Source organism: Piliocolobus tephrosceles, chromosome 7 (assembly GCF_002776525.5).
Source record: "Piliocolobus tephrosceles isolate RC106 chromosome 7, ASM277652v3, whole genome shotgun sequence".
NCBI classification, from domain to species: Eukaryota; Metazoa; Chordata; class Mammalia; order Primates; family Cercopithecidae; genus Piliocolobus; species Piliocolobus tephrosceles.
The window spans coordinates 80,979,716-81,002,915 of record NC_045440.1 but is presented as its reverse complement, the minus strand read 5'-3'; the positions used below and the strand labels follow the sequence as shown (position 1 = coordinate 81,002,915).

At 41.7% G+C, this 23,200-nt stretch overlaps 1 protein-coding gene across 3 annotated transcripts in view; it reads left to right on the top strand.

The window, feature by feature from the left end:
* Positions 1 to 23,200, top strand: part of TPD52 (tumor protein D52) — a 137,101-nt gene that overhangs the window by 88,768 nt on the left and 25,133 nt on the right. For 2 of the 3 annotated variants that reach the window (XM_023227749.1, XM_023227748.1), the window contains exons 1-2: positions 4,110 to 4,248; positions 19,097 to 19,212. In XM_023227749.1, the coding sequence (XP_023083517.1) occupies positions 4,110 to 4,248; positions 19,097 to 19,212 (255 nt within the window). Of the gene's footprint in view, positions 1 to 4,109; positions 4,249 to 19,096; positions 19,213 to 23,200 lie in introns of those variants that run through there. The other variant, XM_023227750.1, reaches the window with a different exon arrangement.

The following is a 23,200-nucleotide window of genomic DNA, read 5'->3' as shown; positions in this document are numbered from 1 at the left end:
TTACTCACAGAGTAAATGTCAGGGAAGGCCACTGATTGACGCTGTCTGGGTCAGATGTCTATCCTTAGGCCAGTCCCTGTGAACAAGGGGATGGGGTGTCTGTGTGGACAAGATCTGAAGCACAGGCCCTTGCCTAGGGCCAGGGAACAGATGGGAACTATGGACTTTCTCTCCACCGAGAACCCCAGGGAGCAGGTAAGGTGAAATTCCTCTAGGGAAAGAGGGGCAAAATGACAAGACAGCAGAGGTCTACCGCACTGCTGTGGGGCCTGGTCCCCCCCCACCGAAGGAAAAACGCAACAATACAGTGTGTCTCACCCTCCACGTGGGTCTCGAGTAGGGGGTGGATGAGGGAAAGGTTGGAAGGCCTTTGGTACCGGTTGGTAGAGAGCTCTCGGTGCTTTCTCCATATGGAGTGAGAGTGCTTGGATGTGATTCCTTCAAAGTCAGGCCTAGGAGACTCAGGATGCCTAATCTAGAGGTAAGAACATGGGGAGGAAAGCCAGTGAGTTCAGTCTTGTGCATACTGACTTTGAAGTACTTTTGGAATAGCCAGGTGGAATTATCCACAGGACAGGACCAAATATTACCTGGTTCTTCCCCAGGCCAACTAGTCCAGAGCAGGAAATAAAAAGAGTTGCCCTGATACCAAGGTGTATTAGTCCATTCTCACACTGCTATGGGGAAATACCTGAGACTGAGTAATTTATACAGGAAAAGGATTTAATTGATTCACAGTTCTACATGGCTGGGGAGGCTTCAGGAAATTTACAATCATGGCAGAAGGCACCTCTTCACAGGGCAGTGGGAGAATGAGTGCCCAGCGAAGGGGGAGAAGCTCCTTATAAAACCATCTGTTCTCCTTATAAAGATCTCCTAGTAAAACCATCAGAGAACTATCTCTTTCACTATCAGGAGAATAGCATGGAGGAACCGCCCCCATGATTCAATTAACTCCACCTGATCCCGCCCTTGACATGTGGGGGTTATTACAATTTAAGGTGAGATTTGGGTGGGGACACAGAGCCAAACCATATCACAAGGCTTTCTCCCCCTTGCTGGGATTGTACCCGTAGCCTCTTTCTGAGTCTGCTCTCTTTTAGCCTCTTTCTGCCTGCAGTGCATCCTTACGCCATTTCTAGAGTCATGTTTATAAAACTTATACTCTCCGTATGACTCATAAATCCTCAGTTGTTTTTTTGAACAGTATATTAAGTATAAAATTTGTCAAAGTCTTTAATGGTCTGCCCCCAAGCTACATTTCCATGTTGTATTTCTTTCAGTTCCCTTCTACTTTGTATTTGACCGTTGAGTCAACTGAATTTTTGCCATTCCATTAACCCATCCCATGCTTTTCCCCTCTAGATTTCACTTTTCTTATAGGCTAGAATGTCTTGACTGGGATCTGACGGGAGATAATGAGAACAAAAACTGGTTCAAAGAGCCAGGATGTTGCATAAAAGTCCTAAGATTTTATCTTAGCAGGTAAAATAAAAATTTTAGACAATTACTTACATTTGAAATACTCACATTTATTAATAAGGCATGTAATGTCTACATGAGCCATCATTTGTTTTTTTAATTCTACATTGATTAGGAGCCAAACCTTCAGGGCAGGTATCCGGTAGAGCACCCTGGAGAGGCCCTGGAGAGGCACAAATGCGTGGGAGGGAGCTCTTCACTTGCTGTGTGCTGCTGCTGGGAGAAGAGGGGGCCAGAGACTGGGGGGCTTCTAAGAAGAGGTGGCATTTCTGCCTCAGTGTTGAAGGATGAATAACTTTGACAGGCTGGAAAAACGTGACATTTCAGGTAGAGCGTGTCGCATGGATGTAAATACCAAAGGTCAAGGACATGGGCTTGAGAGATGGTGAGAAGAATGGAGGTGACTGTGACTTGCATTCTATCCGTGTCACTATTAATTACCTTTGAATGCCTTTGGCTCTAGGTGGTAGAACAAGTAAAGTAATGGAGAAATACTTTTTCTACCAGTATTTGGTGACCAAATGCAGAGTTATGGAGAGGGCCAGGGACCTCATGAACCACACTCTTTCTAGTCTAGGGACATAGCTCCAATGCCTTTCCTGTCCCAGTAAGAGGCCATGGATTTCAAGAAGCCAGACAATCCATTCTTTCAAATAATGATAAAAAATAAACCATTTATTTTATTTTTAAGTATAGAATGAAACATTTATAATTGCCCAAATTTTGGTACCTTTTAGGAGAAAAATACAGATTCTTTTGTTGTTAAAAATAAACTTAAGGCCGGGCGCGGTGGCTCAAGCCTGTAATCCCAGCACTTTAGGAGGCCGAGACAGGCGGATCACGAGGTCAGGAGATCGAGACCATCTTGGCTAACCCGGTGAAACCCCGTCTCTACTAAAAAAATACAAAAAAAAACTAGCCGGGCGAGGTGGCCGGCCCTGTAGTCCCAGGACTTACCATACACCGGACGTGGTGGCTCACACCTGTAATCCCAGAACTTTGGGAGGCCGAGGCGGGCAAATAACCTGAGGTCAGGAGTTTGAGACCAGCCTGGCCAATGTGGCAAAACCCTGTCTCTACTAAAAATACAAAAATTAGCCAGTCGTGGTGGGTGGTGGGTGCCTGTAATCCCAACTACTTGGGAGGCTGAGGCAGGAGAATCTCTTGAACCCAGAAGGTGGAGGTTGCAGTGAGCCAAGGTTGTGCCATTGCACTCCAGCCTGTGCAGGAGCGAAACTCTGTATCGAAAACAAAACAAAAAAAGATTTACCATAAATGGAGTACAACATGAGACTAACAAAAATAACAAAGAAATCATCCAGTATGTATTCTGTATGTAAAAAAAAAATCACAAGATGAATACAGACCGTCTTGGTGCATTTTATACACTAGACACATATTGATATTTTTAATGCTTAAAATATATTAGGTTTCATATTTGCTTCCAATCTGAGGAGAGTGTATCTGAGCTCTTTTTTTAGATTTGAAAACCGCCTTTTAGATTAGTTAGAACACCGCTTTTTTTTTTTTTTTTTTTTGGTTACGCAGTAACAGACCATTGCCCACCTGAAGGCGAGTCACCTTTATTTTTACCTCCTTAGTAGAACCAGCAGGAGCTGCAACTGCTGTTGCTTGAGCCAAGGCCATAGTCAGCATAGAAAGGTTCTGCTAAGAGACTGTGTTAAAGGAAATAAATTTGGTGACTTAGTTTTGTTTTACAAGCTAGCTGTGGCCCAGTCCTTCTACAGGGTAGGCACGCAGGTTTATTGCAGCTCTACAGAGCCATGGCTTTAGACAGACAAAGAAGGTGTGGGAATACCCGGAAGCTTTCCATTCAAAATGGATTCTTCTTCTTTCAGTGCATGTAACTGAAGCACTAGCTTTCTTTAAAAAAAAAAAAAAAAAAAAAAAAAGGGCGGGGGGGAGAAAAGAAAAGTCAGTCTGAAGTTTTCATGACACTCAGCCAGACTCCACATTAGATAAAGTAATCATGGAAATACAGCTTTATTTTTGTACCAAGTTGTGCTTAGAAAGCTGATTGCTAAACCAGGAAGCTTGGCTTTCAGAATTTTACTGTAATCCAGGGTGGAAAAAAAGTATCACCCAGATGGCATTTGTGGGAGATTACTGACTGGTAATCCCTCCTTGTCCTAGAAGATTAAGTCTGCCCTGGTGTAGTCATGGTCAGCTGATTTTTTATTTTTTTTTTATTTTTTTAAGTAAATTGTAGTTTCTTGTTGTAAGTCAGCCCGTGTCCAGTGTTTGCCTGAACTGTTTGTACACCTGGGCCATATTGCAGAACCCTGCCCTTCTTTGTTGACTGAGGAAAGCTCGCTCCCTGCCCAGGTTTTTCATTGTTGATCGAAATTAACACCAGGTGGTGAACAGAGCCCCTCCTAAGGTTGCTCAGGATAAATCATTTATTAAATAGGTCTGCTTGTCAGGAGGGGTGTGAAGGCTCCCAGAAGGAAATGCTGGCGCCTGGGCGCGGAAGCCAGGGCCTCTAACTCCTGGGGTTGATTTCTTCAGTGAAGTTGCACCCTACAAAGGGAATATGGCCAAAGCAGCGCTCAACTGAAGGATGATATCAGGCGATTAGAAAGCAATGCGTTCTGCGTTTGTCTGGAATGGATTGTAGAGAGATGGACTTATGTGAGGACTACCAGTCCCCGTTTGATTTTGAAGCAGGAGTCAACAAAAGCTATCTCTACTTGTCTCCTAGTGGAAATTCATCTCCACCCGAATCACCTACTCTTCAGAAATTTGGTAACTACTAATTTTGTAAAGCTAAGTTTGCTTGGAATAAAACCTAGACATAACTTGGGGTTTGCCTGGCTTTAAAATTATTAGTGTAAAGATGTACCAGGGTGGTGTTGGATTGTAACTAGCTAATAAGCTATTCTAGATTCAAATATTAAATCTCATTAAATATTTAGAGTATGTTTATACTTAGAAGTTAGATTTTAAAGTTAGTACTATTTATACGATCAGTAGACCTCTCCATTGATAGATATTCCAAGCTTACTTTGAGTTTGTTGAGCTGGTAAATAACAAAAAAGGAGGAATCTGGAGTCCTTGATTTCTAGTTGCTTAGGTCATTTACGGCAACTTTCTTAATTTTTCTCTTTAGGTAAATGATGGTTGAGCACTGACTCAGTTCAAGGTCTTGCTGATGACTGTCCTGGGTTTTGTTATGGAATATTGAGAGCAACTTACAGAAATTGCTAGGCAAGAGATACATTTTTTTTTTTTTTTAAAGAAAAACTTGAAATTGCCCTACCTTTAGAAGCAGTTATTCCTTCATACCTGCCAGTATGAGATTGCTTTGAAGGCCAGCAGCACCATCAGGGAGGCTCTTCCTTTATCGGCACAAGGCAGCAAAAAGCTGGAGGCAGCTTAGCCATCCTCCCGGCAGGGTCCCTCGTATCATAGCCAATGCTGGGAACTGGTTAAATGACCTTCTCTGTAATTTGCCAGATAATCAGGTTTTTCCAGAAGAAGTTAATTTTTTCCGTATTAATGAAGAACAGGTCACATTTTGTTCATTTTAAGCTGAAAAAATGGGTAACTTAGAAAAAAACATGGTAAAGGTGACAGCATGAAACTTAGTTTTAAGTATTTTAGGTTTGTGTATTTGCTGACAGTAGGCAATGTGTGAAGCAACATTCCTCTCTTGGTTGCAACTGGTAGCTATCTTCCCCCCAAAATGGCCGGGATTTCCAGGAACGGGAAAATGTTGAGTGTAACGAAGAAGGGGTAGAGGTGGTCTGTAGAAGTTGGGGGCAGGAGGCCCCAGCTTGATGTCTGCTGGGGGATTCTGATTGCCAGGAAACTTTCTCCAGTGCTGACCTTGGCTTGCCCAAGTGGCCCCCCTCAGACCTCTGTAATAAAGGGGCCTGGGCTCCCCTTTGCCCAGCCCCCTTCTAACTTATAAATCTCATGTATAAGTTAATAGGGGGCCACACAGAATGGGGAAGTTAGAGCTCGATAATGGACCAAAGCTCAAGTGACTTGCGGGGAAGGGAGGGAACCTTTGAGAAGCTGGGGCTGTGGTTTTGTGACTTCAGGTGGGCCTTGATCGGTGTGCAAGCAGCCAGATTCCCAGGAAGATTGACGCCGCTTGCTTCTTTTAGTTCCCTTCTACCCTTCTTGTCTCTTTGTTTCACCTCCTTTCATTTTCCAAGTTACAGTCATGACTGCCTTGGGATGTTTTCTGTTAAAACCAGGGCAGTTGTAGGGTTGGGTGTGCCTCTAGGCAAATTCTGAAGGATTATCTTTGCAATTCCTGTTAGCTGTTCGAAGGAGCATGGGGTTGTGAGATTTAAAAAGTTATTAAAAAGCAAATGAATAACAATAATGAAAAACAAACTCATGTAGCTAGGTTTAGTAGTTTGCATTAATTGAAAGAAAAGAGGGTGAACAAGCATTAAAACAAGCAGAAACCACCCTCAGCAGTCATCTGTAAGAACACAGTGATTCTAAAATGTCCAAATAAAAGTTGGGGCCTGGAAGAGGGACTACTCTTCTGTGTGCCCATGACCCCTCAAGGCATAAGAAGCCTGTACACCTGTCTGAACATCAAACATGGCTGGTCGATGGAATGAATAATGTGCCCTCCGTGTGTTTGCAGTCTTTGTATTTCTATGTAGAAGCTCTTAGGATCAATACATTATGAACCCATTAAAAGTTCTTGTGGTTTTTGGCCACTATGTATTTTCTTAATCGGCAGACAAGTAATACAGACAAGAAGGACTGATATAAAGAGGGATCCTACTCAGAGAGGTTGGGAATACTGATCTGAAAAGACTGTGTTCTCTGATATTTATCCAAAATGCCATCATGGGCCAAATGGGAAAGTAATGAGATTTTATCTATCGGCAAGATGTTCCTAAGAAGTCATTAAAGTGGAGATTAGGACGAGGACAGTGGCTGGAACAAAATGAGACCTTTTATTAGGGAGTTTTAAACTCCTTTGACGCAACCAACCCATATTCAGAAATGCCTTATACCTCCTTACCCGCAATCCTCATAAATATAAGAATCTATCAATAACTGAAGCAAAATGTTATGAACCAGAACCTCTCTTTACTATGTGTGATGTACGCTGACATTTTATACTATCGTATGCCATTTCTTCTTTTTAAAGTGCTCATCTGGTTCTGCTACTGGATTTTACAACCCATAGTGTGAAAACACCGATTTATAATAGTTTCAGAATCTGGAACAGAAGCTTTGTTCATCTTTTTTGTTCACTGCTGTTTCCCCAAGCACCAAGAATAGTACTTGACATTATGGCTCAAAAACTGTTTGTAGAATGCATGAATGAATGAATGAATGAATGATACTGGTGAGGAGTAGTTCACACTCCAGTTCATTTTACCGGACGTGAAGATTGAGGCTGAGAGGCGTGTGTGATGTTCTCAAATCACAAAGTTTAGTTAGGCTAAGATACGACTAGTACTCATCTCTTAATTCTTAAGCTAGTGGTTTGGTTTTTTTGTTTTGTTTTTTTAGACCTCAACGTCTCAGCCTCTCTAGTAATGGATATTATGGAACAGATTAACCATGTAAGGCTTAAATTCTCCTTTGGTCAAGTGTTTTACTGTGGGAGTAATTTGTTAATACTTTATACGCCACTGGGATCTCAACATTCTATTCCATCTTTGGGCTGAACATTATCAGGACCAGGGTCTCACAGCTGGGGTCTTTTGTTGCATTATCTCTTCTATTCTGTCAACACCCATAAGGATAATATCCCAAAGGTTATTTACATAGCATCTATCTTCCTCTTAAGAATTTTTTTTTTTTTTTTTGAGATGGAGTCTTGCTCTGTTGCCCAGGCTGAAGTACAGCGGTGCAGCCTTGGCTCACTGCAACCTCTGCTTCCTGGGTTCAAGCGATTCTTCTGCCTCAGACTCCCAAATAGCTGGGACTATAGGCGTGCGTCACCACGCCTGCTAATTTTTGTGTTTTTAGTAGAGATGGGGTTTCACCATATTGGCGAGGCTGGTCTTGAACTCCTGACCTCGTGATCTGCCCGCCTCGGCCTCCCAAAGTGCTGGGATTACAGGTGTGAGCCACCAGGCTGGGCCAGAATTTTCTTTTTTTAAAAAAAACTTTTGGCTGGAGCAACAGAATGAGACTCCGTCTCAAAATACAAACAAACAAACAAACAAAAACTCTTTTATTTTAGATTCAGGAGTGCACGGACAAGCTTCTTATATAGGTAAACATGTGTCATAGGGGTTTGATGTACAGATTGTTTCATTATCTAGATACTAAGCCTGATACACAGTAGTGATTTTTCTTTTTTTTGCTCCTCTTCCTCCTCCCACCCTCCACCCTCTGGTAGGCACCAGTGTCATTTGTTCCCCTCTTTGTGTCCATGTGTTCTCATCATTTTGCCCTCACTTATAAGTGAGAAGGTGCCCTGTTTGGTATTCTGTTCCTGTGTTAGTTTGCTAAGGATAATGGCCTCCAGCTCCATCCATATTCTTGCAAAGGATAGGATCTTGTTCTTTTTTATGGCTGCATAGTATTCCATGGCATATATGTATCACCTTTTCTTTATCCAGTCTATCATTGATGGACATTTAGGTTAATTCCGTGCTTTGCTATTGTGAATAGTGCTGCAATGAACTTATGCATACATGTGTCTTTGTGATAGAATGGTTTATATTCCTTTGGGTGTATACCCAGTAATGGGATTGCTGGGGAGAATTTTCTAATGTACAGGAAGATGCAGCCTTGGCTTATGGCACCTTTGGTTATTTCTAGTAACTGAAAGAAATATGAGGAATGGAAAAATCTGACATTTTAGTTTAATGCGATTATATTTGAAACTCTAGAAAGACTGAAAAATCAAACTGAAATTTCTTAGCTCATAGTTCTTCTTTTCATTCTGTTTTACCCTTTTTGATTTTCACTCTGTGTTATTCTCACTTCTTTTTAGAAAAGTGGTTACCACTTAAAAGTTTTTTATGATTGCATAGGTCTTAAATAGCAAACGTGACTATGGTTTACAAAATAAAAACTGGAGCCAAATTGAAGAGATGTAGAATTTCCTTATTCCTAGAGAGGAAATTTAAGGATGGAAGAGACTTCCTCTCTGGGGATTCTGAAAATCCATGACTGACCTTTGTCACTCTTTTCTGGAATGTCCCAGTTACTAGTTTTATACTTAATTTTGGGGCAGGGGAGCAGAGCAGTGGGAAGAGGAGATAGCTCTAAAGTAATTGACTGGAGATTTTTTCCTTTTTATTTATTTTTTTAAAAAAGGAAGGGATTTAAGGGTCCATTTAGAAATACCTGGAAGCAACAAGTAAAGTGTTTGAAAATACTAATGTGTTTTACCTTGAGGATTGTTTCTTCTTTGTCCACTCTTTCTGTGGAGTGACGCTTTTGGGAGGTGACCTTCTGTCTTGTGTGGGGACATTGACCACTGTTCAGGGTCCTGCTTTGAGAGCTGAGTCCCAGGAGCACTTTGCATCTGATGTGGCTCCCAAGCGCTCCTTTCCCTTTTTGTCTTAGTGCAGCCCCTCCCCTCCTGCCCTGTTTCCTTTCCTCTTTAATAATTCAGACATTGGCCAGGCGCGGTGGCTCACGCCTATAATCCCAGCACTTTGGGAGGCCGAGGTGGGTGGATCACGAGGTCAGGAGATCGAGACCATCCTGGCCAACATGGTGAACCCTGTCTCTACTAAAATACAAAAAATTAGTCGGGCATGGTGGCGGGCACCTGTAGTCCCAGCTACTCGGAAGGGTGAGGCAGGGGAATTGCTTGAACCCGGGAGGTGGAGATTGCAGTGAGCCAAGATCGTGCCACTGCCCTCCAGCCTGGGCGACAGAGCAAGACTCCATCTCAAAAAACAACAACAACAACAAAAATAACCCAGATATTGTCCCCTTATGCTTGTGAGGAGCTTGGGTCTTCCCTTACATGAAGTGGATCAAGTTTTCTCAGCCTTTTTCTTCCCAGCTGCCTTGAGTACAATTACCCAACTCATTTTTCCCCTAAGGTTTTACTGTTCTCATCATGGGCACTCATGGGAAAATTCCAGCCTTGAGAATCTTAAGTTGTCACGGCCTGAGCCGCTGCATCCCTCTCTTCTGAAGGCACTCAGTGGCAGACAGCAGGTACTGGCTGTTGTGTCCTCTTAGATGCTCCCTTGCCTTAAGTCAGTGGTTCTCAACCGCAGATTTGCCCCACTGTGGGCATTTGACCATGTTTGTAGATACTCTTTTGGTTGTTACAACTGGGTGTGGGTGTGGGGCTGCTACTGACATCTAGTGAGTGGGCCTGAGATGCTACATAGGAAGATGCCCATGACGCCCGTGGTGCCATGGCTGAGAAGCGCTGCCTTAACTGGGTGCTTAGTCTTTTGGGTCTCCTGAAGACAAGCTCTGTGGTGTGGGGACTTGCAAATATTCCTCCCACTTCTGGGATTTTATTACATCCAGAAACAACAAGGCACAGAGAATGGGAGCCCCAGGCACAGACTTTCATGGGGAAGAAACATCTTGTGATCTTCTTGGATGTTACTGCTGAAGATACTTTGATTTATATGTTTAAATCTCTTTTTATGCCTCTAGGTTTGAAAAGGGGGGATGCGTATTTCCTCTTGTTTGTGCTTAAATAAAACAGTCATAGAGACTGAAGTTTCTTATCGCAACTCTGGTCTTAAGTTATTGGTGCTGTTTTGAAGACTTGGTAGGAAAGGCGTGCAGCTTTATTTTCCAGAGACGCTTCCAGGGCTCAAGTATATGTTAACAGATTCTTTCTTGGGTAGGCAGTGTTAACATTCAGGCTAAATAGCAGATACCTTATACTCCATTTTGGCATCTTTTTCCCTCCTAGTTGAATTTTTTCGGGGGTAGCTGACATATTCTTTCTATGATATCATTTGTGTCCCACCTATATAACCATGGTGCATTTGACTGCACACTTTTTTCCTGTGATATGAAGGTAGATGACCTGCTCCCAAAAGTGACAATCTTTGGACAGATTATGTATGAGATGGAAGTCATATTTCTTTAGGAAAGTGACATTTCACATCTGCTTTAAATAGAAAAACCTTTCTAGGTAAAAACAGTGAAGTGAGAATGCAATATATACAATAAAAAGCTCGAGATAAAAGGAGAGAGAATGAAGGGAGACTGTGTTCTTATCTTTCCCTCTAACTTGACTGTATACCTTCCTATGATCCATTTATTCACAGTGTTGACAAGCATTTGCTGTGTGCTAGACACTGTGCATCGGAGACCCTCCTAGGACTAAAGACACAGGATTGGAGCATGAAGGCGAAGTATTGCCCAGCTGCAGTCTGTGTTCTATACAATAGACTGGACCGTAGGTTCTTATTCCCAGAGCCAAGGACTGTTTTTCAGCCAAGGTCATGGGGTCCAGGGGAGATCCCCCAAGAGTAGGAGACACTTTTGACTTATTGAAGCGAGTGGGAACTGGAAATAGGGATGGGATATCAGGCAGAGAAAATAATATGTGCAAAGACACAAAAAAGAGTGTGTTTTAGAGATAGCAGAGATGGTTGTACAACATCGTGAGTATAACTGACGTCACCGAATCACACACTTAAAAATGGTTAAAGATGATACATTTTTGTTGTATATTCTAACATAATAAAAAATTAAATGGGCCAAAAAGTATGGGAGGTACACTTAAACATTTTTTTTTTTTTTTGAGTTAATAGCTTTCTTTCTTTCCTTCTTTCTTTCTGTCTTTCTGTCTTTCTCACTCTCGCTCTGTTGCCCAGGCTGGAGTGCAGTGGCGTGATCTTGGCTCACTGCAGCCTCTACCTCCCGGGTTCAAGTGATTCTTGTGCCTCAGCCTCCCTAGTAGATGGGATTACAAGCGTGTGCCACCACACCTGGCCAATTTTTATATTTTTTGGTAGAGTCAGGGTTTCACCATGTTGGCCAAGCTGGTCTCGAACTCCTGGCCTCAAGTGATCCACCTGCCTCGGCCTCCCAAAGTGCAGGGATTATAGGCGTGAGCCACCACACCTTGCCAAATTATATATATATGTGTGTATATATATGTGTATGAGTGTGTGTGTGTGTATCACCAGGCTGGAGCACAGTGGCGTGATCTCAGCTCACTGCAACCTCTACCTCCCAAGTTGAAGAGATTCTTGTGCCTCAGCCCCACGAGTAGTTGGGACTACAGGTGTGCGCCACCACGCCCAGCTAATCTTTGTATTTTTAGTAGAGACAAGGTTTCACCATGTTGGCCAGGATGGTCTTGATCTCTTGACCTTGTGGTCCACCTGCCTGGGTCTCCCAAAGTGCTGGGATTACAGGCATGAGCCACTGCGCCTGGCCTACATATGCACTCTGGAAAGCTCTTTGTTGGGGTGGGTTGAGGAATATTTGCAGATGTCAGAGACTGGCAAGGAGCTTAGGGGCAGGAGTCTAAGCAACACATAGTGATAGCCCAAACTAGGCAGGAGGGCAGGATTGGAGGCAGGGAGTGAAGTAGATGTCCAGAGAGTGAGATGGAGCCACGACATCTCAGAGAGGTAGGAAGAGAAAAAGCAGGAGGGAGGAGAGGAATGGAGATTTCAAACTGAAGTTCAATGTCAGATGGCCTTGGTGTGGCCAGATGAGGGTAGTGACCCAGAACTGTCCTTAGTGGAAGGTAGGTGGAAGGGGCAGCAACAGGGTTGCAGGAGGTGAGGAAGTAAGACCTGAGAACCAAGACTCAGGGAAGACTAGAGGAGAGAGAAGCAATTCCCAGGACAAGTTGTAGGGCTTGGAATCTGGGAGAAACAGCAAATCCTTATGTGTACCCATTGTTTGCAGATAAGGGGCTTGGGGCTTTTTGAAGATAAGTGTGATTAAAGAAGATCAACCAACTAGTAAATGGCTGAATCAGTGTTTATGGTGTTTATGCCCCTTTCCATCGGAATTACTCTCCTGGGGCTGTGGTAGCCATTCTGGGTGGCTTATCACCCAGTTCTGGAGGTTAGAAGTCTGAAATGAAGGCGTTGGCAGGGTCTTGCTCCCTCTGAAACGTGCAGGGCAATGAATCCTTCTTGCCGCCTCCTCACTTCTGGTGGTTGCTTGCACACCTTGGTGTTCCTTGTTCTGTTGTGATGTCACCCCAATCTCTGTGTGTTCTCTGTGCTTTGTACTGTGTATCTTCACATAATCTCTTCCCTGAGTCTCTGTGTTCAAATTTCCTTCTTATAAGGACACGAACCATTGGATTAGAGTTCACTAATCCAGTGTGACCTCATCTTAACTTGATTACATCTCCAGAGATCCTATTTCCAAATAAAGACACATTCATTGTTGTCACGAGTTAGGAAATTGAAGACATCTTTAAAGGCAACAGAGTTCAACTCACAACACCATGTAATTTCAAAGCTCATCTTGTCTTTTTGTATTCTTTTAAAAATCTGTCCTCAGTTTTCTCATCTTTATATAATGAAGCATTTGACTTAAACCAGGGGTCCCCCATCCCCAGTTGGTGGACTGGTACCTGTCTGTGGCCTGTTAGGAACCGGTGAGTGACAGGCGAGTGAGCATTACCGCCTGGGCTCTGCCTCCTGTCAGATCAGTGGTGGCATTAGATTCTCATAGGAGCGTGAACCCTATTGTGAACCGCACATGCAAGGGTTCTAGGTTGCACACTCCTTATGAGAATCTAATGCCTGATGATCTGAGGTGGAATGGTTTCCTCCCAAAACCATCCACCCGCAACCCCCGTGGAAAAATTGTCTTCCATGAAGGCAGTCCCTGGTGCAAAAAACATTGGGGACTGCTGACTTAAACGATTCAGAATTCTTTCAGATCTAAAATTGTATGACAGTGGCCAAAAAGCTTTTAATCAATAATCATAGAAAGTCTTGAAGTATTTGGTCATAATTGGAATAAAAGTCAAAGATGAAGAACTAGAGGGAAGAGAACCATTTAAGTGGGTGCTCCAAAAGGGGGGTGGGGGCTGCACCCAAGCAGAGAGAGGTGCTCCTCAGACTCTTATTTATGGCTTATGTGTAGGTTCTACATTTTTAGTAAAAACGCTTTTGCTGCTTTCCCCAGTTGAAATTTGTGGAAGTTGTGGCAAATGGGTGGTTATGCATGGGAAAGGAGAGAGAGAGTTACTCTAATTAAATCTTTAATGAATAATTCAGTTCAGATGCAATATTAGCATTGGCTCTGTTCTAGGCACTGTGAGTTCTGAGACGGAAAGATAAGGAAGTGACATCAGGACTTTATAGTCTAGAACTAGAGATGTGTTCAGGACTAAGCTCTTTCCTGTTCTTGGTCACTCTGCCCTGCCTTTCCCTGCTCTGACCACACTTGCACACACACATTTCCACTTTGTCTTCTGCACATTATTCACAAAGACTCTGAAGTCTTGAAGTGTTGTATTTCATTAAATCTAAGACACCACAGATTGTAAGATGTTACTATTATTTTGTGTTTCATTAAGTATAAAATATGCTGATAGTTAAACTAAAAAAACCCTGCTTTATCATCACTTGAATTGTTTTTAAATCTTTTTTTAAAAAATTATTTTTAGTAGAGATGGGGTTTCACCATATTGTGCAGGCTGGTCTCGAACTCCTGGACTCAAGTGATCTACCCGTCTCTGCCTGCCAAAGTGCTGGGATTACAGGTGTGTGTGAGCCACCCTGCCCAGCCCCCTACAAATTTTTATTTAAATTTTTGTCGTCGTTGTTTTGAGACAGGGTCTTGCTCTTCTTGCTCTGTTGCCCAGGCTGGAGTGCAATGGCACAATCACAGCTCATTGAACTTCAACCTCCTAGGCCCAAGCGATCCTCCTGCCGCAGCCTCCTGAGTAGCTGGGACTACAGGTGCAGGCCATTATACCCGGCTAATGACTTTTGAGTTTTTGTAGATACAGGATCTCACTTTGTTGCCTAGGCTGGTCTCGAACTCCTTGGCTCAAGTGATCCTCCCACCTTGGCCTCCCAAAGTGCTAGCATTACAGGTGTGAGCCACTGTGCCTGGCCAAAAATTTTACGTTTATTGAAGTTCTTTTTTAGATTTATTCAGACATTTACACTGATCATAACACTCCTGTGCATATTTTCTAAAATAAAAAGGAACATTTCCTAAAATGTCTTCACACCCATAATTTAACTTACTTGAATTGCTTTTCAACTTGGAGTGATCTATGTCTATTCTATTGATTTATTTTCCTCACATAAAATGTCTGTGGTGCAGCCTTTCTTAAGAAATGTCTGTAACTGGACCTGGCATTTTCTAAGCCATTTTGTAAATTTTGAGGCATGTTTGCTGGTAATAACCATGTCACAATGACTGGCTAATTAATTATACAGTGCATCTCAAAGATGTAAAATGTAGAAAGTATCTTCAGATTGATGGGATGTGTCTCTGCTTGTCTTCTCCATCCTAATCCCCGAGACACTAGAACTCTCACCTGGGGATCAGTGAGATGCGTCACCCTGCCAGTGGGCTCCAGAACCTTCCCAGGGCAGGCTTCCCTCCACCTAGCTTGCTGGAAGGACTTTTCCAAAGACAAGTCTAGACTTGTCACTCCCCCACCTAAAGCTCTTTAGGGATGCCCTGGATGGAACTGATGACAGGCTGACAACCTGTTTGCATAGCTAGAGGAAGAGAATTAAGGCAATGGCTAAAATGTTAATAACCCGATGGAAGAAATTATCACTCATTTTCAGTCATTTGGGTTTGATAATATTATCTGTGACTTTCAAACCAGGGATCCCACAAGTTTCTAGACCCTCAGGAAAGAAAAAAGTTTCTATGGACAAAGACTAGGCCCTGTTTCGTTGTCCTGCCATGATCATTGATAGTTCTCTAAGAAAAGATGTTCGTGAAGGAGCTGAGTCAAGAGACAGAAAGACCCAAGTATTAATCCTGCCTCTGTAAGTCTGGGCAAATTATATAGCCTTAGAGAACTGCAGTTTCCTAGTAGAAAAAAAATACTCCTTTTGGGTGGTGGTTATGGGGTGTTTTTATTTTTATGAGATAACATGTAGACTTCCCCTCACAGTGGCTGGTGTAGTAAATGTCAGTAGATATTAATTGTATTTTCCCCACCATATCTGTCTTTTAAAAACAGCTTTCCATCAGATTTTGAGAGAAAAAAGAAAACATTAAAATTAATGAACAAATAAGTTTCGGATTATGGTTTTCAATAATCTATACTTTTAAATATTCTTATTTTCCACCTTTCATGCTGTGAATGAGAAATTGATATTTTCTCCCAAAAGCCAGACTCTATTTTCATATTAAAATACTGTACTATTACTGAACATACAAGAAACAGGATCATATCCAGATGAATATATAAGGCAAAATTTGGATTCCCAGGTTTGGGGTGACTTTAGTTGGAATTAATGAAGACTGCTTTTGATCTAGTCTGCCTCTTTTTAGGGTCTTATTATTGCTTCTAGATACCTTTCAGGTCTTACTGTAAGCCTCCTACTTTTGTCTTTGTTTTCAGATCAGTGATTTGAAGCATTTGTTTTTACATCAGACCGTCTAGGTTTAAAATCTGACCTCTACCAAACATTTAGGTGTGTTAACCTGGGCAAGTCGCTGAATGTCTCTAAGCTCCAGGTTCCTGATCTGGAAATGGTGAGGGGACCCCCACCTCACAGAAGTGTTGCACATAGGGATTTAAAACACTTAATTTGGACTTGTCTGTAAATGGAATGCACTCTGTCATGGTGGCTGTGGTTAATAATTTTCTCAAGGCATGACTGTGATGTTTTGTTGGTGATTTTGGTATCTACCATTCTGTTCTTCCTTGGTGTTCTTTAATTGCTAATTTTTTTTTCCAGACTGCACCTTTTAATTTTAATGATGATGATTTGCTGCCACCTACAGGCTAATGTGGAAGGAGCAGAAAGTGTCATTACCAACTTTCTTAGATGCTGAATATAAAATCTCAAGGTCACCCTGGCAGACTTGAAGCCAGCTGGACAACCCGTCATCCTTTTTTCTGAGAGATTTATTTTCCTTGATACCCTAGCCACATATTTGAATAGAACCAGAATCCCCTTGGATTCTTTTTGGAATTGGGCAGTATACATAAAGCACTGTTAGCAATCAGATACTGTATTTTTCCCCTTCTTTGAGTAGATTTGCAAAAGAGTGTGTATCAAAAAAGCATGAAAGAGTCTTTGCTATTTAAGTAATGGTTTGGTACCTGAGTTTTGCTTGTTTTGTTTTGGAGATCTGTTCTAGTTGGAGAGCTTGGGAGTTCTGTACAAAACATTAAAAATAAAATAATGTGTAACACGTAGCTCTGTTATGGTTCTTACTGTGTTGCCTTATAGGATAGATTTACAAGCACACACAGATGCTGGGAAATGGTTTCTAACAGTACATAGGACAGCACCTTGTTCACGGTGTGATTTGGCTGGAGTTGGAGTAAGAGGTGCCAATGCCAGCTAGCAGGAGATGGGTCCAGTAAGGGCTGTGTGCCAACCTCAGGGGTCACACTTCGCTTTGAAAACAGTAAGGAACAGTAAGGAACCAAAGGATTTTAAGCTGAAGAGTGACACAATCAGATTTCTATTATAGAAATATTATTTGGGCAGTCTGTTCACAGATATTTTAGAGGAAGACCTGTGGAAGCAATTATGCGTTGAGCTTTTCTACCTGCTGATTGTACCTATTAAGTATTTTATATGCAGTCAAGAGCTTACTCATACTTTTTGCCAGTCTGATTTATGGTTTTTGAATTATTTGTGTTACTTTTATGGCTTTCACAGTTCTGTACATACTTTCCAGGTAGGCACTATTTTGGTGCTGCCATGCTGATGATTATTATAATTATTAACTACTGTTAATCGGTGAAGTACAGCAGACCCTGTACCAAGTGCCTTTGTAACTTGTACACCGTGTACATAAGCATCATCTCATTGATTCATGTAATTCTCTAATGTTTGCTGTGACGCTGGCTGCTTGTTCCACAGTGTGGCTATTCTCCTTCCTTTTTCTTCTGTGTCTGCTCCCTGGCGCCTTGTGTTGGGCAGGATGCCACATTGCTGCTGTGACTGAACTGGCACTTCTCAGAAATGGTCCTGGGGGGTAGCAGGGAACAACTGCAGTGGCTGTGATGCTCACTGGTAGGAAGAGTGGGCAGAGGAGTAAACCTTCCCCTGGTTTCTTTGCAAAATAAATGAATGAATGAATGAATGAATAAATAAATAAGAATCTGTTGCCAGAGGAGACTTTGCAATCCCAAACCTGTAAACTGAACTGAAGCCTGAAGCCTAAAGCCTAGGGTGAGGCAGCTATGGCCAGGAAGGGGGTGACAAAAAGCTTAGTCGTCAAATAATGTGCAAATACAATATTTTTAAAAATTAATGTAAAAGAAAATCATGAATAAAATATCTCAATTTTAAATAAAGACGAGATTAGCAATAGTGCTGTTCATGCAGAGCCATTTTGGAGTTTGAGACAAAAGAAAGTATCAGCAATACTGATCTTGCAATTTAAAATTTTGGTATTTTGTTCATCATGGGTTCTTTGAATTTGATTTTAAAAAAATATTCCATTAAGATATTTATGTTGAGTGTTTTAGTGGCCTCTTCAAGTTTGCACCCAAGGTTGGGGTGCCTTTCTGGCCTCATCTTAGCCTGTGGGTAAGGGTTGGGCAGGAAAAGAGGGGAGATCTGAGGGGCAGCTGCCTGCTGGTCACTCTCCAGTCGTTCTTCCTGACAGGTTCTGTTCCAAGGGGATTGGGTGCGGCGTGATTGGTTTTCAGTAATGTGGAATGTCTCTATGTGGCTATTGGTCATGGCTGTGAACATATAGCTTAGTATTCTTTTATAAGGGCATCTGGATTTTTTATATATATATGTGAGATATATATGATATATATGGTATATGATATATATGATACATATATGAAATATATATTATTATTGTTTTTAAGCTATAAGAAGTGGCAGTGGCTCACGCCTGTAATCCAAGAACTTTGGGGGGCTGAGGCAGGAGCATGGCTTGAAGCCAGGAGTTCAAGGCCAGCCTAGGCAACATAGTGACACCCTGTCTCTACCGCCTAAAACAAACAAACAACAACAAAAAGAAAACCTACAAGAATATGTTTTCTGCCTCCACTAATGGAAAGAAACAGAATAAAATTTACTTAGGACACTTAGTTCTTTCAGTGGTTACTCCTTTACTGAGTTTATGAAATGTTGACTTTGATTACCACAGCAAGCTGAAGAGATGTGCAAACTCCTGCCCCGGGTTAGCGGGAAGGAGCTAAAATCTTTCATCTAATTTATACTGATTTAGTTGTATAGCAGTTTAAAGCCTCGGCAAGATCTCATTTTGGGCCCTTCACTCTTCTGCCATAACTATATAGTGACTGAGACTATGAATAGAAGCTAAGAGAATGCTACATTTTCTAAATTCGTGTTTTGGCAGAGTCTGCTTGGTGGTTTCCGGTGGTTAGCTCAGATTTTTTGTCCTTTGCTGAGAGAGCCAGGTCATTTGAATGTCCAGAGATGAGATGTGTGGATCTACTCTAATTGGCTTTATTCTGGCAGGGAAAGTGGAGGAGCTTAAAGAAGGATTTTACTTAGATTTTGTACTTTAAACAGTTGTTTAAATCCCCAACCAGGTCTGCTGAGAACAGAGCCAGTCCCTGAGGAAGGAGAAGATGTTGCTGCCACCATCAGTGCCACAGAGACCCTCTCAGAAGAGGAGCGGGAAGAGCTAAGAAGAGAACTTGCAAAGGTAAAGAACCATTCCTTTTGTAACTTTATTTTTGCACTTAAAATGTACTTTTCTAAAGTACATGGTGATACGTTTATAGTTAGTTCCAGGGGAGAGAAAGCACATGTGTTTACTTCTCCAGCAGGTCTTGAGTAGGGGAGACGAGATAGAAGAGTTCATTTTTATATGAGACAAATGTATATATGGGTAAAATAGATGTGAAAAGTAGGGTGAGAAACAGGAAATGAATGAGAGGAGTACTAGTGAATGTCTTCTAAGGGACTTCACCCAGGTCTGATACACTTGCTCTTCAGTGCATCAATGACTTTGTTCTACCCTTGGCTGTGTTGCAGAGATGGGCACTTTCAAACTTCCTTCCACCTTTCCTTCCTTCCAGTTCCCTCCTTCCATCCCCTCCCTTCCCTTCCCTCCCCCTCCCTGCCTGCCTTCCCTCCCCTCCCCTCCCTCCCTTCCCCTCCCTCCCTTCAGTCCTTCTTTCCCTTCCCCTTCTCTCCCCTTCTCTCCCCTTCCCTCCCCTTCCTTCCGTCCTTCCTTCCGTCCTCCCTCCCTCCCTCCCTCCCTCTCCCCTCCCTTCTTTCTTCTTTCCTAACTTCTTCCATGAAATTCATTTAACATAAAAATTAACCATTTTATTCTATTTTATTTTTTGAGACGGAGTCTTGCTCTGTTGCTCAAGCTGGAGTGCAGTGGCACAGTCTTGGCTCATTGCAACCTCTGCCTCCTGGGTTCAAGTGATTCTCCTGCCTCAGCCTCCTGAGTAGCTGGAATTACAGGCGTGTGCCACCATGGCCAGCTAAGTTTTATATTTTCAGTAGAGATGGGTTTCGCCATGTTGGCCAGGCTGGTTTCGAATTCCTGACCTTAAGTGATCCACCTGCCTTGGTCTCCTGAAGTGCTGGGATTACAGGGAAAAAATTAACTATTTTAAAGAGTAGAGTTCAGTAACATGTAACATTCACAGTGTTGTGCAGCTGTCAACCCTTTCAAGTTCCACACATTTTCTTCACCTCCGAGGAGATCCCTGTACTCATTAAGCGTTCATTCCTGGCTCCCCTCCTTCAGCCCCTGGCAATACCTAATTTGCTTTGTGACTCTATGGATTTAACTATCTTCTGGTTATTTCATAAAAATGGAATCATACAATATGTAACCTTATGTATCTGGGTTCTTTCCCTTCATTCATTCTGTTTAATGGCTGAATAATATTCCATTGTATATATCTACTGTATTTTGTTTATCCATTCATCCATTCATAGGCATTTGGGTGATTTTCACCTTTGACTATGGTGGGTAGTGAATTAGGAACCTTTTATGAACAAATACTTGCTTGAGTACCTAGTTTCAGTTCTTTTGCATATATGCCTAGATATGGAATTGTTTCATCACGTGATAGTTCCATGTTTAATGTTTTAAAAAAATTTTTGACTTTTTTTTAAGAGACAAAGTCTCACTGTGTTGTGTGGGTTGGTGGATTGTGCAGTGGCATGATTATAACTCACTATAATGTTGAACTCCTGGGCCAAGCAATCCTCCTGCCTCAGCCTCCTGAGTAGCTGGGACTCCAGGTACATGCCATTATGCCTGGCAGATTTTTTAATTTTTATTTTTCATAGAGATGAGATTTTGCTATGTTGCCCAAGCTGGTTTCAAACTACTGGCCTCAAGTGATCCTCCTACCTGGGCCTCCCAAAGTGTTGGGATTACAAGTGTGAGCCATCGTTCCTGGCCCATGTGTCAAGTTTTTTGGGGAACCACCAAACTGTTTTCACAATATTGACACCATTTAATATTCCCATTAGCAATGTCTCCACATCCCTGGCAATTTGTTATTTTCTTTGTTTTTGATTATAGTCATCCTAGTGGGTGTGAAGTGATATCTCATTGTGGTTTTGATTTGTGCTTTTGCTGTTATATCTAAGAATTCATTTCTGAATCCCAGATCATGAAGATTTACCCCTATGTTTTCCTCTAAGACTTTTATAGTGTTGGCTCTTAAGATTTAAGCCCTTGATCCATTTTGAGCTAATTAGTATATGTAGTTTTGGTAGGGATCCAACTTTATTCTTTTGCATGTGGCTAGTTTTCCCCAGTGAATGCTTGTGGCATCCTTGTTTAAAAAATAGAAATTCAGTTTACCATAGATATATGGGTTTATTTCTGGACTCTGAATTTAGTTACATTCATGTATGTGTCTTTTCTTTTGACAGTATCACACTATTTTGATTACTATAGCTTTGTAGTAAGTTTTGAAATTGAGAGGTATGAGTTCTTTACCTTTTTCTTCTTTTTAAAAATTGTCATTCCTTGCAATTCCATGTGAATTTCAGAATCTGCTTTTCCACCCACACAAAAATGCTATTGGCATTTTGATAGGACTTGCATTCAATTTATAGATTGACTTGGTGAGTATTGCCATTTTAACAATATTAAGTCTTCCAGTCCGTGAACATGAAATGTCTTTCCATTTATTTAGTTCTTAATTTATTTTAGCAATGTACAAAACATTTTTCTGTGTACGAGTCTTATACTTCCTTAGTTATATTTATTCCTAAGTGTTTTATTCTTTTTGATGTGATTGTAAATGGATTTTAAAAAAAATTTTCTTTTCAGGTTATTTATTGCTATTATATAGAAATATAACTGAATATTATATCTTGATCTTATATTTTGCAGCTTTGTTGAATTTATGAGCTCAAATATATTTAAAATTTTTTTTTTGAGACAGGGTATCACTCTGTCAACCAGGCTAGAGTGCAGTGATATGATCATGGCTCAGTGCGACCTTGACCTTCCAGCTCGTGATCCTCCTGCCTCAGTCTCCTAAGTAGCTAGGACTACAGGCACTTGCCACCATCCGCCTGGTTAATTTTTTTTATTTTTCAGTAGAGATGGGGTCTTGCTACATTTCTGGACTCAAGTGATCCTCCTGCCATGGCCTCTGAAAGTGCTCGGATTACAGGCATGAGGCACCACACCCACTCTTGAATAGATTTTTTCGTGGATTCTTTTTATTTTTTTTTTTTTTGTGACAGTTTCCCTCTTGTTGCCCAGGCTGGAGTGCAATGGCACAATCTCGGCTCACCGCAACCTCCGCCTCCTGGGTTCAAGTAATTCTCCTGCCTCAGCCTCCCAAGTAGCTGGGATTACAGGAATGTGCCACCATGCCTGGCTAATTTTGTATTTTTAGTAGAGATGGGGTTTCTCCATGTTGGTCAGGCTGGTTGTGAACTCCCGACCTCAGGTGATCCGCCTGCCTCGGCCTCCCAAAGTGCTGGGATTACAGGCATGAGCCACTGTGCCTGGCCTTTTTTGTGATTCTTTAGGACTTTCTATATATGAAATCATGTCATCTGTGATTAAACACAGTTTTACTTTTCTTTTCCAATTTGAATGCCTTTGATTTATTTTTCCTGTCTAACTGCTTTGGCTAAACCTCTTCAGTACAGTATTGTGTAACAATGGTAAAAATGGATATCCCTGTCTTTTTCTCTTATCTGAGGGGGAAAGCTTTCAGTCTTTGACCAGAAGTATGATATTAGCTGTCATTTTTTCACAAATGGACTTGCATTGAGGAAGTTCTCTTTTATTCCTAGTTTTAGTGTTTTTTTTTTTTTTCCAGGAAAGAGTATTGGATTTTTATGAAATGCTTTTTCTTCACATATTGAAATGATTGTATTTTTTCCCCTTTATTATTATATTAATGTGGTATATGACAGTGATTGATTTTCGTGTGTTGAATAATCGTTGCATTCCTAGGATATATTCCACTTGCTCATGTTTTATAATCCTTTTGATATGCTTCTGGATATTCATAAGAGGTACGGGCTGCTGTTTTCTTGTGATGTCTTTCCCTGGCCTTGGTAAATACGGTAATGCTGGCCTCTTACGATGAGTTGGAAAGTGTTCTGCCATCTTCTGTTTTTTAGAAGAGTTTGAAAAGGTTTGTCCATTCTTTAAGTGTTTGGTAGAATTAGCCATTGAAGCTATC